The following is a 16,342-nucleotide window of genomic DNA, read 5'->3' on the forward strand; positions in this document are numbered from 1 at the left end:
GGCTACAGATGTCCCATGTTGTACAGTTGCAGTTAACATGTGTGTTTCTTCAGTTCCTGTGAAGAGACATTGCCGTTGGACGTGTCCCAGGCTCTCATGGATGTAATGAGCGAGCAGCTGCAGGGATTGTTACATGCAGTCCACCAGCAGGAGGTGCTAGAGAAGGACCCCACAGAACACCAAGAAGAAACAACCAAACAAGAAAGTGAGTCATTACAACACAAGATTAAAGCTGTGTCCCAGTTCTCCGGAGGTCGCATTTGAAGGCTGCACACGTTATCGAGTCGGTCTCATTTAAGAAAAGTAACCGTAATAAAATTCCTTGTGTGGTGTAAAATAGTGTAATTTCTTTATTACTTTGCAATCTAATGGTTACTTTTCTGACATATGCAGCCTCCGGAGGATGCAGCCCCCGAATTAATAACAGCTACTACTGTATGTTCTTTAGTGTAGTATTTCTTTATTCTTTACTTTTTCATCATACTTGTGTGTGTGTGTGTGTGTGTGTGTGTGTGTGTGTATATATATATATACAGTAAGTGTGGTATGGTATATTGTATTGTATTATTATAAATATAGAGCTTTTTGTTTAATTTTAGGTGCAGATATAGTTCGCAGCAGCAGGGTTGTGGAGTCCCAGCTCGCTGACTTTCTAGTCTTCCTAAGGCGCATTTTGTCACTAAGGATCGCCAAAAGAGTCTCAGCGTTTGTCAAGTGGATCGATCCATTGATGGCGATTATCTCATACAAATGCAACTCGGGTAATCCACATTTCCACAACCTGCGGACGAAGCTGCTGGCCTTCCATATTCTGGAAGCTCTTCTCCCTGCATGTTCAGATCCTGTCGTCATGGAACAGGTCAGAAAGTGCTGTTCACTTGATACTGAATGATTGGTGCTTGATTGATCCCGACTATAAACATTTACCATGTCGTTTTTGTTTTATTTCAGATTGTGGATCAGTTATTTAGCCTTTTGTCATCATACATGTGGGAGGAACCTGTGGCCCTGAGAAAGAAATTAGAAAAAGAGAAAACTTCTGAGCATACAATTAGGGTATACAACTCTATCTGTCCACCGCACACATTTTACAAACTTATATTTGTGTCCATGGATTTTAGATTGTTTTATATGCACTTATATGTCTTCCAGGACAGGGGAAGTGAAGATGAATGTATTCCTATTGGTGATTTCTCTTTTGACCCACATAAACTGATCTGTTGTTCTCTGGAGAGTGGAAATGTGCTATCTCACGGATCGGGGGGGAAAGGATACGGTTTGGCCACCACTGCCATCACATCTGGATGCTTCATCTGGAAGGTACCAATGCAAAATACAGTCACTGGTGTCCTTTACAGGATCCATGTTCTAATATGTTTTATGTCTCCATATCTTAGTTTTTTATAACTAAGGAAAACAGGGGAAATGAAGGGACGTGTATCGGAGTGTCCCGATGGCCCATCCGGGACTACAACCATCGCACCACCACAGACATGTGGCTGTACCGGGCCTACAGTGGTAGCCTGTATCATGGAGGAGAACTGGGCCGAGCCCTGCCCTCCTTCACCCAGGGCGACACAATAACCTGCATCCTAGACATGGAGGCTAGAACTATCTCCTTCGCCAAAAACAACAGGGTCAGTACACTTTTTCCCACTTAGCTCAACAATGTAAAGTACAATTCGCTATAACATTTGAATTATAATTGCCATCAAACAGTGTTGCTTGATTTAGAAGCTACAGTAGTTACACTTATATATGACAAGAAATAAAAATTATTTTGTTAGATTTAACCTGATAAAGGGCCTCTAAATTATTAACATGATCAAAACTTTGCTGAAAAACCTACTAAATGCTTTCAAATAAAGCACCTTTTAGTATCATTCTAAGAATGTCCTCCTTCAGGTTGTGGTACTTGTGACTTTTTGTTGTGAAATCTTTAGTGATTTTTATAAATTTACTTTTCAACTTTTATATTGTTAGCAATATTTCAAGATGAACATGTACTTGCAGTGTTGGGAAAAGTTACTTTTAAAAGTAATGTGTTATATTAATGCTTTACTTTCTAAAAAAGTAACTAATTGTATTAGTTACATGGACTGAAGCAACTTTTATGATTATCTCAATTTAAAAAAAAAAAAAAAAAGGTCATGTTAAAATGTAAGTATCAAATGTGATGCATCAGGCTTTTGAGGAACGTTTATTTGTATATCTCAATCATCATTGTATTGCATTGCATTATATATTTTGCACCCCGCAATAAAATCTACAGAGCTTTTATCATAAAACTAAGCATTTAAATATCTTGTTACTAAGAAAAATTATTGGGAGATATTGAATGACTACTGATATTTATATGCATGTAAAGTAGTCTGCTGTACAGTCATTGATTAATTGTAAGCTATCAGAATTCTGTCTTACTTTTCAGCACTACAGTGTTTTTTTGTTGTTGTTGTTTTTTTGTTTTTTACTTCTCGAGTGTGAGCTCTATATTCTCTTATGTATATCATACTATATGAGCCATAAAAGTTTGATGTATCAAATATGATACTCAAACACACATACACATTATACTATTCCATAAAAACTTTTCTATTGTTTTATATGCCAGGCTTTACAGGGTTGATCTTTATATATTTATATTTATATTTTTATTTTTTATATTTATATAAAATATATATATATATATAAAATATATATATATATATATATATATATATATATATATATATATATATATATATATATATATATATTTTATATATATATATATATTTTATATATATTTTATATATATATATATTTTATATATATATATTTTATATATATATATATATATATATATATATATATATATATATATATATATATATATATATATATATATATATATATATTTTATATATATATATATATATATATATATATATATATATATATATATATAGATATAGATATAGATATAGATATAGATATATATATATATAGATATAGATATAGATATAGATATATATATATATAGATATAGATATAGATATATATATATAGATATATATATAGATATATAAAAATGTGCACAAATGTCCTTAAGGAAAAAATATTTTTCTTGATATAACCTGAATTGGAAATTGCAGAAGTTTTTTATTTTCAGTTTGTGTAACTGTTTTTTTGCCAGAATGGGCCAGAAAAAAATTAATTAATTAATTAATTAATTAATACTAAGAAAAATAATACCTTTTTAATGATTCAGTCCCAATGGATAAAATCAAATCCTGTAATATTTCACTTGGAAATATTATGATGTATTATGAAGTTGTTTACATGTATCTGATTTAAAAGCCAAAATTACTTTTATAGTATTTTTTTTTCTATTGCAAATTATAATTTTGATTTGAAGTCTTTTAGCAAATTTTAAGGAATATTTTAGGTTAAGCTCTATTATTATTGAAAATAATTTTGTACGAATAAATACAGCATAAAATAATAAAATATATATATAGTCTAATGAACTTGAGGGGCAAACTGAGTTCCGAAGTCCTGTAATTGTTTTTATGTGTGTTTAGGAGCCCAAGTTGGCGTTTGAAGGAGTGGATGCCGTGGAACTCTACCCCTGTGTACTGTTCTACAGCAGCAACCCTGGAGAAAAGGTCAGCTTCTTAAACCTATACACTAGTGGCCCAATTTTAAGCAGATGATGCCAGAACTGAAACACAATTCATAATAAGCTTGCTAAAAATAAATGAGCAAATCTCTACAAATCAACTTTAAACTTAAAAAACACTCTTGTTCCTTCACTGGCCTTTAGGTGGCGCTGTGTGACCTGCAGATGCGTGGCATGCCTAGCGATCTTTTACCAGGGGAGCCACTGTGCAGCCCGCGGGCGACTGTTCTGCTGGAGTCCACAATTCAGCTGCTAAGACGACTGTATGTGAATGATGACTGGGTGCAACATATCAACCAGCACATGCTCAACAAACTACAACTCATCAACCCTCTCATGAGGGAGGGACATGGCAAGATAGGTCAGTTAACTCATCTGCTTAAACGGTTACTTGGATAGCATATACAGTTCTCACAATTAACTAACTATTAACTATGACTTTTGCATCAATAAACTCCTAAGTACTGCCTATTAATACTTAATAAGGTAGTTGTTAAGTTTAGGTATTGGGTAGGATTAAGGGATGTAGAATATGGTCATGCAGAATAAGGCATTAATATGTGCTTTTTAAGTACTAATAAAAAGCCAATATCCTAGCAAAATGCATTCTAATAATCAACTAGTTAGTGAGAATTGGATCCTAAACTAAAGTGTTACTATATTATATATAGTCTTATATAGAATGATTGGGAATTCATCATTGCAAAATAAAATTCTATAAATAAACTAGATATTTAAATAATATAAAATACAAAATGTATATATAATATATTTAAATGTGTACAAAATATATTAATATACATTTTAAAATGTGTTTTATCTGGACCTAAAATGTTTATTACATATCTTGTTTGCAGTAGCATAATATAAATAAATTTTTTTAAGTTAAATACTTTTATAGAAAAGGCCTTTTTTAATATGTCAATATGTCAGTTATGTTCATCAAAACCATATCATGGGACCTACTAAACTTACTAAATTATCTAAAATACTGGCTACAATATACAGTAACACACTAGATTTGTATTTCCTAGAGGAAATATCTGTACTACTTGCAAAGCAAAGTGTGAAAAAGACCAATTACAACTCATTATGCAAATATTACAATGTCGCCATGAATGACAGTTGGATTTTCAATGGTGAATAAGCTTTTATTGTAAGATTTTACAACTAACTAACTCTTACAGTTTTTAAACAACAAAGTTTATTTTAAAACAAAAAACAGTTATTGTAGGAAAACAGTAAAATGTCCATGCACACACTGAGGATGATTTAAAACAATGAAGAACAGAATCCTTATTTAAAGGTTAATGTATTCTGTATTCTGTCCTCTGCCAGCAGGTCATGCCAGTAAGGAGTCTGATGAGAAATGTGGGGTGAACAGAGAGAGGGGCTCTGCTTGGGTAGATGTTGGGATGTCAACAGACCATCTCTCTGGCCCGGCGGGGCTATCTGATGCCCAGCTCAGCGTGTTGTGCACTGAGGTCTGGCCGGTCATGGCCCTCATCGGAGGGGTGGACAGCGGTCTCCGTGCGGGGGGGACCTGCCTGCACAAACCCAGCGGTCGACGGGCGACCCTGCTTGGGGTCTTGAAAGACGGAAGCCCCCTGGCTAAGCTTCAGTGGGAGGAGACAGATTTCACTGTGAGGTAAGCACACAAATATACACACATATACAGTACTCTTACAGACGTGCAAATAATTGAAAGTTTGTATTGTAATCACTATATATGCTTTAATATAAAATTAGGGAGCAAGAGCCTTTCACACAAAGAGCTATGTGATGGAAAATGGAATGGAAAAAAGTTCACTGTGAAAATGCCCGGTGTAAACAAACGGTTTCAAACTGAGTTCTGAGGGTGTTTGGGGGTCTGCAAAAAATGTAAAGGTGCAATGTGTAAAATTTGGGAGGATCTATTGACAGAAATGCAATATAATGTACATGACTATGTTTGCAGTGGTGCATAAAGACATAATGAACCATTATGTTTTTATTACTTTAGAATGAGTAATTTCTATCTCATACATTGCGGGTCCCCCCTCCATGTCAAGTCGTCATTTTGCGCCAGCGTGTTTCTACAGCAGCCCTAAACTGACAAACACTCTACAGAGCGCGTTTCGCCATGATGTTGTTTTTCTTCTAAATCGTTCGTGTTTTTAGAGGCAGCTTACATCGTCACTACATTGAATATGTACGAAGTAGTAGTAGTAGTCATCTGGTTTATTTGAAGCAGAGACCGTTCTTTGTTAGAAGAAGAAACCTCATTGCTTCAATGGCTAATGTACTCTTTGCTGTCTCAGATGACGACATCTTTGTCTTGTGTCGGCCAGACGGCCACCGTAGCTTCTCTAATGGTGCGTTCACACCGGACGCGAATGAAGCGGTAAGCGCGAGTGATTTACATGTTAAGTCAATGCAAAGACGCGAATTGACATCCTGCGGCGCGATTCGCGTGAATGAAGCGGCGCGAATGACGCGATTCGCGCGAATGACGCGGCGCGAATTGAGCGATTCGCGCAAGTTGAAAAATCTGAACTTTGGCGAATTTCCGCGCCGCGTTAACCAATCAGGAGCTTGCTCTAGTAATGACGTGACATAGCGAGCTGAGGCAGAAATTCGAAACAACAATGGAGGACAAAATCATCGTCGCTGTACATCTTCATACATTTATAGAAACAGAAATAAAAAGGATCGTGTTTGAAAGAAAGTGAGTGAGGAGGTCGGACAATCTGATAAGTTGTAAAAAACGGTCTTTACTCAATTTGAGCTATATATATATATATATATATATATATATATATATATATATATATATATTTATTTATATATATATATATATATATTAAGACTACAAGCCAACTAAAGACGACCAATTGAGCTTATTCGCTGTAATTTACAATTATTTCCCCACTGACAAGTTGTGTTTATTCAGAGGAAGTGTGCAGAAAGCAGTGGGAGAGTCTGGGACACACAAAGGAGCGGGAGAGCCCCTCTCATGACGCGAATTCGCGTCTGTTGTGAAGGGATTTTCAAGCGCGAATGAAGCGAATGTCACGCGCGAATGAAGCGAGTAAACTCAAAATGTTCAAGCGTCCAACTACGCGCGAATAGCGCGATTTATTCGCGCAAGTCGCGTCTGGTGTGAACACAGCATAAAAGGGAGAGGTGAGCTCTGTTGGTTGCAGTTTGCAACCTCACCGCTAGATGCCGCTAAAATTTACACACTGCACCTTTAAGAGAAACAAGACTATGAAATTACTATTTATATGTTACTGTAACTTAAGATATTGAGTATCTTATTCGTAATACAATATATTTAACACATTTACCAAATTCAGTATAATTACTTTTTATATATATTTATCTATTTATTTATTTTAGGGCTGCACGACTAATTGAAAATAAACTGAAAGCGATTTGGCAAAGGCTGCGTTTTTTTATTTTTATTATTATTATTTTTTAATGCTCAGCTTGTCAGTGAAGCACGACTCTGTGATCTAAAAGCCAGAGGGCGCTCTCCCGCAATAAAGTATATTTATAATGCAATGCTAATCGACATAGCCTTTATCACTGTATAGAATACTATGAAATAATATGTTGTGAGCCTTATTCTCTGTAAGAAGCCACATCATCTCACAGAAGGATGTTTTCAAACACCTAACTGACGTTATGAAGTGAGTTTGGAGTAAAAACATGTTACTAAATGTCTTTTGTTGGACAAGAGGTTCATAAATGCTTCACGTTTGGAAAGATGTTTGACACGTGTTGCTCGTTATAAGCAACTCAAACTCGTAGTGCTTTCAGACGGAGCAGCATTTATTACTGATCACAGAGCCGTGCTTCACTGACAAGCTGCGCATAAAATAAATCGCAGCCTTTGCGAGTTCAAACCGGTTTAAGCGTGATTTCAGGGTAATAATTGTGCAGCCCTAAGGTATATACATTTAAAAATACTCACATTTTCCAACTAATAAAATTTGATTAATTTGTTTTTAATTTAGTTCAGTGACAAAATAAAAGCCAATTATTACATTTTAGAAAAAAGATGTTGTCCTTATAATATGACGCTTAATATTTTCTCACACATAACAAATGGATCTTAATTCATGAACATTTTTAGCTTGCATTATACTTTAAGAAAGAGGTCCCTCATATTTTGGTGTCCTTGCCCTAAAACCCTTGTTTTAGAGTAAATTTTTTTTTACCCCATGACTTAATGCTCTCCAGCAGTCTTTGGGTTCTGTGTTAAGATGCCATTGTAATTTTTGTATATTTTGTATGTTATATCTGTCCTGTTCTTTTTGCCAGTTGCATGCATTTTTCCTTTTCGATTTCTTCACTTCCCTTTTCTTGTATTGTCTTTTGTCCTCTTCATTTTTTTCTAATCATGGTATCCTTTCCTTTCCACTCTTTTATTTCTGTCTTGCCCCTTCCGTCTCACTCCTCTCCTCATCTTCATACTGCTTGTGACCTGCTGTGGTCCCACTAACCCAAAGCTTCCTGAATTCTTGGTCACCTAGCGACACACCTCTTTCCTCCCTGGAGCCGTGCGACATCCCCCAGCTGGACGTGTCCCGCTGCCGTGGCCTCAAAGCGCCTGTGTTGTTCGACCTCATCCTGATGACCGGCATCTTGAATGAACAGGAGCTTCCTTCCGGATCATCTGGAACTTCTGCATTGCCACGGAACCGAATCAGCTCAGAGGGCGGCCCGCGTAGTGAGCTAGAGAGACGTTTGGACGAGGACATCGCTCGCATTATGATGGACGAAGAGGGAATGAGCTGTCCGGTGGTTGAGGACAGAAATAACGCAGAAGAGAGAAGAGAGGAGAACCCAGATGACATGTTCAGAACCCTCACACAGTCAAACGAGGAACGTGCTAGCGCCCCCTGTCCACCAATACTCGCACCCCAACCTAGGGTGGACTTCTTTGCTTTGGAACTTCGTGCAGTCCGCATTTCCTACCTCCTCTTGGGGGCGCTAAAATCTCTGGCTGTCATTCTGAGCTGCGGGAAGTTCACGGATCTACTCCTGGTTCCCAAATCAGATGCAGGGGTCAGCGTAACTAGCCCTGACTCAGCGAGGACCTCTGCTGGTGGGGAGGAGAATGCAGAGCTGCGCTCTGTGCTGCAGTTCGTGGTGCGGAGCATGGTGAAGTGGGCCGTCAGACCCTGTCCGATTAAACAGGCCATGGCTTTATCAGACCTCGAGAGGGCCCAGATCATCATCTTTAAAGGAGCACTGAACAGACTGCATGAGGATGGAAGCAAGGAACACAAAGGTTTGTTGATTTTGCATGAACATGTGAACAAGATAAAATGCTGAATACAGTTTATTCAGTTGTTTACCACATTTAATGTTTAAAAATAATAATAAGTCTGGTTAACTAAACTTGGTGTTGTTGTAGTAGTAGTAGTAGTAGTAGTAATATTAATAATAATACATTCTTATTATTACTCTTTGTGTATTTGTTTTTAATTTTAATATAATAATTTAATTTATTATTATTGTAATTATTATTAATATACTTATTATTATTAGCTGTTTTACAGACTTGTACCTTGTAAGCTAAATGATAATAATAATAATAACAATAATAATAGCAATAATAATAATAATAATTTTTATTATTATTATTATTATTATTACTGTCCATTTATTGTGATTATTAATTAATATAAAGTAATAATTCTAATATAATAATGTAATATAATATTAATATATATTAATATTATTAATATCAGTATTATTATTAGCTGTTTTACAGACTTGCTTTTTTAAGCTACTGTATATAAAAATAATAGTAATTTATTATTACTACTACTAATGCTACTACTGTACATTTATTGTTTTAAAATATTTATTTAATAATTCCAATATAATAATGTAATTTATTATTAATACAGTATTATTGTTGTAATTATTATTATAAATTATATTATAAATGAATTAATATAATTTGAATATTGTAATTTAATTTATTATTATTATTATTATTATTATTATTATCATAGTTTAGAAAGGCAAAAGTCTGTAAAAATAGCTAATAATAATAATCATAATAAATTATTATTTTGATCTGCTGTTTGTTTAGGTTTTTATTATTTATATATTTAATATAATTTAATCATTTAATATAATTTTGTTTATTATTATTATTATTATTAATAGTAGAAGTAGTATTTCATATAGCTTAGAAAATTAAAAGTCTGTAGAAATAGCTGCAGCTGCTGCTGATAATTATTAATTAATAATAATTGATTTGTTTTCTTGTGTATTAATTAAAATTACCACTTGTTCATGTGTGTTTTTGTGTACATAGATTCAGGGGGTCACTCTTCCTCTCAGCCTGTGTCCAAATCCTCCAGTTCGGTCTCACTTTACAGCAATGGCTCTGAGGGCACTGCCATTTTCGGCCAGTCAGCTTCACCCTCCACCAATGACCTCACAGCCTCCCTCCTCACCGCACTGCAGGCTGACGGCCTGGAGAACTTTAACCCTTTCCTGCCCATCAACCTGCTACAGTGAGTTTCTCTTTGGTCTGATCCCAATCTATTCTGTGCATGATTTCTTTGCAGTGAGCACTCAAAGGTGAAGTGTACAATATCTACACCACTAGTGTAACCATATTATGTAATAAAAATAGAATAGAATTAAAAAAATATTAAGCAATAATATAATGTATTATTTTAAAAAATATATAATCGACAATAATATAATAATTATATTATTATAAATAATACATTATTTTTGTCTTTATACAAGTAAAAACATAGCTATTGTATGTATTTCATAGAGCATGATCATTTAAACAGCAGACTTGTTAATAATCACAGTATTTTTTTGCAAAATTTATTTGCAGTTCATATTTTTACAGAAATCAGTCTCATAAACTCCTTGATTTTTTTTTTTCTATGTAAACCTCAAAAGAAACTTTTTAAAGTTATATCATAAAGTTTTAACTATATATAAGTTGAAAAAAAGTATATCATAAAGGCCAATTCACACCACACCAACAGATGCAGACAAAAACGGAAAATCACCAGATTACTGTACGTCACTTCTCAAACCGACAAGTGCCGATTCAACATGCTCCATCTGCAAAAACAAGCTTTGACAGATGAAGACAAGAGTAACACACTGTTCCGACAAAACCCACTCTACACTCATCTTCCGGTGCAGAGTGAATTGGCCTTAAAGGAACCTATGAATTAGTGAAATAATTATGAAGTACTATGAATTGATGCCAGTTTTTCCTGAAAGGTAATTGTTTTGGCACTTAAAAAGTGTACAGTTTGTAATTTCTGTGCCATTCACTGTCACTTTGAAGAAAGGAACATGAGAAAGGGTTTCAGTCTAACACACACACACACACACACGGTAAACTCTCTGACATGTCTGGATGTTCTCACTCCAGATCGCTGTCAACTGAGACACACACACTCGCACAGGTTACTGAGAGTGTGAGTGAGAATACAGGTGAGTGTGTGAGTGTAAAGCTGTGTTTTAACCCCACAAACACGTGCTCCTCTCTTAAACTCAAGTGCTGAGCATGGCTGAATGACACTAGGATGATTAACACCTCAATATAACACACGCTCATACTGAAGGTTTGCTCTAGAGCTGGTGCTAGCGGTTCTCCTGTGTCTGTGTGTGTGCATGTGTGTGTGGCTGGGCTCCTCTAGGCGGATGGTGCTGGCCCGTTTTCCCACATTGGCAGGGCTCGTCCACAGTCCAGTTCTGCCCCCCGGGCTCAGCCTGACGAGCTCAGTGTCCTGTGAGGGCTTCACTGAGCAGCAGACCAGCTTCCTGGAGCCCTGCGGTCAGACCAGGACCCCCGTGGGTAAGACTGACTGCGCAGGTTTAATTACACCCAGACAAACTCTTGGAATATAAGGGACTAGTAAGACTGGATCTCTAGCATGTGGTGTCCTTGGGCACGGAACTAACATCGAGATTGATTTTATGAAGCACCAGATGTTGAGACGTCTCCTTCAACTGAACCCTGATGGCCTGAGCATGTTTTACACTTGAGTCTTGCTTTGGAAGTTTTTATTCATTTTGTTTGTCGTATACTCACTGATTGCAAGAAATTTGTTTGCCTTTTTTGTGCATCTTCACACCCAGTTGAATTGCACCTTGAATCTCACAAAGAAATACAAGACCAATTGCTTTTATACATATATTTGTATATTTTTATGCAATTTTATGCAATTTCTATGAAAATATTGTTATTATAATAAAGTAAATAAATAAATATATTTGTAATAATTAATATAATATATTTAAAAATATTTGTACTAATGCTGTCAAACGATTAATCGCTATTAATCGCATCTAAAATGCTAAGTTTTTTGTTTACATAAAATATTTGTGTACTGTGTAAAATTATGTATATTTATTTATATATATACGGTATATAGATGCAATTTTTTCTTAAAAACATACAGTACATATATATACTACAGTATATATTTAAGAAAAATTTGCATGTATATTATATATAAATATTTTATATATAAGTATAGCATATATATGAAATATATTTAAATATACATAATACGTGTGTGTGTGTGTGTGTGTGTGTGTGTATATATATATATATATATACACAATAATTATACACAGTACACATATTATGTAAACACAAACTTATTCTGGATTAATCATTTGACAGCACTAATTTGTACATTAAACATTAATATATTTAATTATATTATCAGCATATCAGTGAAAAGTAAATTGAAAAATTATTACATTTAATTACATTAATAAATAAAACTTAAGTTTTATAAATAAAAAATAAGACATTCTGAAGCTTTTTTATTTTAATTGTTAATATCACAAATATGATTAGTGATTTAGATTAATTATCTTAAGTATTTATTTTTTCATTTTAATTTTTTTTTCATTTGTTTATTTTCATTTAAATTAAAAGGGTTTCTGATTCAATGTGGTTTCAAATATTAACCTTTATTAAATGTAATAAAGTAAAGTAAAATAAATGAAATAAAAATATAATATAAAGTGTAAACTATAATATAAAATAAAAAATAAAATTAAATATAAAATACAAAATATAAAATATAAATACAAAACATAATGAAAATAGTAAAAATAAATATAAAATAAATAATTGAATAATAATAGAATTTGTAGTCCAAGTCCCCCGCCTTCTCTAGCAAACTGACCTGTGATTTATTTTAAAATGCAGATATTTTATAAATAATTAATTAAAGAATCATATTTTCCTGACTGGATCAGTCAGCCCAGCCCAGACACATTCTCATTCATTACTTAATAATTTTTATTTCTGTCCTTCAGAACAGCCCCAAATGTTTGTCCCAGTTCGCTTGCTTGAAATGGGCTTCTCAATGAGACACATCTACAGGGCCATGGAGGCAGCAGGTACCAACAAGTGCTTGCAACATCTAGACTCATCCTGTTTAAGAAGGAGTCAACCATGTTATTAGATGACTGTTAAACTCCTCTAATACTGTTACAATAGTCAGTTCTATTGATTTTTCAAAGATTAGAAACCTGTGATTACAGTACAGTCATTCACAAATAGAAATATTGCATAGTTATGTCGAGTTTTGTACTGCATTTGATTGTTTTTGTCACAAAATAATTATTTACTGGTAAATCACTCATTACACTTCCCCTGTGAGATCCTGCTTCAATTTACCCCTCACTGTTCCCCACTGGAACACTCAGCTGAATCATGGGAAATATTAGTGGAGCACCGCATGAAGTCTTGTTTAGTGTTATAAATGTTATGTTTGCAATTCCAGTAAATTATTTCGAAACGTTTTCATAATGTTTTGCATATTTTTTGCATACTTACTGCAATCAAACAATAGTGTGTAAATAGTGTTTGTGTGAGTGTGTGTTTGTGTATATATATATATATACATACATACATACATACATACATACATACATACATACATATATATATGTTTGTATATATGTGTATGTGTATATATATATATATATATATATATATATATATATACATACATACATACATATATATATATGTTTGTATATATGTGTATGTGTATATATATATATATATATATATATATATATATATATAAAATGTGTGTACATATGTGTGTGTATGCACTATATTTTTTTGTATTATTTTTTGTATAATTTTTATTGTATACTTTTTATTATTTATTTTTAAATTTGATATATTTTTTTATTTTTGTTTGTAATTTTGTTTGTGTGTATATATATATATATATGTATATTATTTATTTTTTTCGAAAAAAAAAATATATATATATTGTCTGCTTTCCCTTCACTATCTGGTCCAAGTCAGTTTCTTTTTTTTTCTTCTTTTTTTTTTTTTTTTTTAATTAAATTTATAGATTTCTAAAGAAATGAATTCTCAAACACAATTTATATTTGACTAAATTCAATCATTAATTATACACCTTCAGACCATACGGTTTTTAAGTTCACGAGAAACATATATTCAGCCAAGTGTGTCCAAACTTTTTTTGTTGTATTCTCCCTGACCTCTTTGTGATATCTCTTAGGGGTCACTGGAGAGGTGGACTCACGCACCATCGAGGTGCTGGCGAGCTGGATGCTGGAACACCCCATTGCAGAGGACCAGCAGACGGGAGAGAGCTCATCTGCAGGGGGCACCACTGATACACCGTCATCTGAAGGGCCAGAGGCGGTCCAGTGCCCTGAATCTCCTGCTCCTCTGACCCTACAGGAGAGCAGAGAACCCAACGAGAGGTGAATTCACACATACTCCACATATCAACCAGCCACAACAAAAAATGACAAGCGATAAATCACATCTCTTGCATATTAATCGGCCACAACTGATAGCAAGATATTATGTACAGTATAAATCCCTCTTTGCCCAACAAAAAGACTCTTGTGACTTTGCCTCAACAAATGATGACTGGATGACTGGACTAACCAGCAGACCTATTTCATTGTATAGCAACTCAAATGTTGGTTTAATCATTCTGAAATGCCTGAGCCCAAAGTCTGTCATTAAAACGATTTGGTATAATTACCTCCTAGTCTAGAACTGTTTCACACAATTGCATTCCCAAACACCAGGCATCCGCCTCAGAGCGCAGCATACATTAAAATGACAGGGTTTATTGTGTTTTGTGTGTGTTCTGAGGCGCAAGTCATTTCTAATGTATGAAAAAAGAGCCTGAGTGGCTTCCACAATTGCAGCAACTTTCATTTTTATGACAGATATTTTGTGCTAATTTTCCAGGAAGTGATGAGTTTGTTGTGTTAAACACATGGGTGGGATTTTTTGCGATATTCGAATTTTGCGCCTAAGTTAAATTTGCAACTTTAGATGGAAACATATCTAGTGTCTGTTTTTGGAATAGCATACTACTGTGAGCATTTCTAGTATACAGTATCTATAGTTGCACAGTATGCTTATTTTCTCTTTCAAGATCACAATGACCTACTGAATCTCCTAAACAATAAAAAATGGTATAGAACAGAGCACACTGCATGGAAAATTGTATTTATTCACTGTGTGTCTTCTTATGTGTTTTCCAGTCTGTTAGCAGGTTTGGACTTGGTGGAGAGAGAGAACTTCTTAGATGTTCACCTCACCAGGAACAGACCTCCACCTGCACGGAGACAGCGGTCCGGAGTAGGTCAGAGAACATCCTTCAGGAGAGCAGGTCAGATCTTCACACAATGTACACTAATTACTTAGCTTTAAAAAAATGTGACGCTTTGAGCGATATTTGAGGCTCTTCATTAAGCGCTTTCAAAACGCTGTCAAATTCAAATGCTCCTGTGCATTGATCATTGTAGCCAATCACAGACATATCTGTTGAGCGCATGAATACAATGGCCAATCAGAGGTGTTAATGATTCTGCTCAACAGCACTCAAAGCATCACATTTTTAAAATTTCAGTATCGCAGTCGGTACTTTTGACAACTCTAATATACAGTACACTACTGTTCAAGAAGTTTTTCTTTTTTTTTTTTTTTTTTCAAAGAAAGTAATGATTTTTTTCATCAAGGATGCATCAAATTGACCAAAAGTTTGAGTAAAGACATAATGTTACAAAAGCTTTCTATTTCAAATAAATTCTGTTCTTTTGAAGTTTCTTTAAAAAGGATCTTGAAAAAACATTTGTCATGGTTTCTGCAAATTTTTTTGTTTTAATATTGATAATAATAAATGTTTCTCGAGCAACAAATCAGCATATTAGATTGATTTCTGAAGAATCATGTGACACTGAAGAATGGAATAATGATGCTGAAAATTCATTTTTAAAATCGTTAAAATAGATGTTATTTTAAATTGTAATACTATTTCACAGTATATACAATTATTTTACTGTATTTTTGATCAAATACATGCAGCAGGTGAGACTTCTTTAAGAAACATTAAAGGGATAGTTCACCCAAAAATGAAAATTTGATGTTTATCTGCTTACCCACAGCGCATCCAAGATGTAGGTGACTTTGTTTCTTCAGTAGAACACAAATTATGATTTTTAACTGCAACCGTTGCCGTCTGTCAGTCAAATACTGTGAGTGGATGGGAACTCGAACAGTAAGAGTCGAAAAAACTTCAGACCTCACTAAGCGAGTGCTGAACGCATTTGGACATAGTGGACATAAAAATTATATAAATACTATTCAGTTTCTCACACAAA

General features: G+C 34.1%; 1 protein-coding gene across 12 annotated transcripts in view; it reads left to right on the plus strand.

The window, feature by feature from the left end:
* Window positions 1-16,342, plus strand: part of LOC137012022 (probable E3 ubiquitin-protein ligase HERC1) — an 88,102-nt gene that overhangs the window by 34,255 nt on the left and 37,505 nt on the right. For 8 of the 12 annotated variants that reach the window (XM_067374965.1, XM_067374961.1, XM_067374966.1 and 5 more), the window contains 14 exons: window positions 54-205; window positions 600-859; window positions 952-1,056; window positions 1,153-1,320; window positions 1,398-1,637; window positions 3,564-3,647; window positions 3,806-4,022; window positions 5,000-5,309; window positions 8,158-8,942; window positions 9,984-10,185; window positions 11,347-11,504; window positions 12,986-13,069; window positions 14,215-14,422; window positions 15,224-15,351. In XM_067374965.1, coding sequence (XP_067231066.1) covers window positions 54-205; window positions 600-859; window positions 952-1,056; window positions 1,153-1,320; window positions 1,398-1,637; window positions 3,564-3,647; window positions 3,806-4,022; window positions 5,000-5,309; window positions 8,158-8,942; window positions 9,984-10,185; window positions 11,347-11,504; window positions 12,986-13,069; window positions 14,215-14,422; window positions 15,224-15,351 — 3,101 coding nt within the window. Of the gene's footprint in view, window positions 1-53; window positions 206-599; window positions 860-951; window positions 1,057-1,152; window positions 1,321-1,397; window positions 1,638-3,563; window positions 3,648-3,805; window positions 4,023-4,999; window positions 5,310-8,157; window positions 8,943-9,983; window positions 10,186-11,078; window positions 11,141-11,346; window positions 11,505-12,985; window positions 13,070-14,214; window positions 14,423-15,223; window positions 15,352-16,342 lie in introns of all 12 variants that reach the window. The other 4 variants (XM_067374969.1, XM_067374960.1, XM_067374967.1 and 1 more) reach the window with 3 other exon arrangements.

This window comes from Chanodichthys erythropterus, chromosome 22, assembly GCF_024489055.1.
Source record: "Chanodichthys erythropterus isolate Z2021 chromosome 22, ASM2448905v1, whole genome shotgun sequence".
Classification (NCBI taxonomy): domain Eukaryota; kingdom Metazoa; phylum Chordata; class Actinopteri; order Cypriniformes; family Xenocyprididae; genus Chanodichthys; species Chanodichthys erythropterus.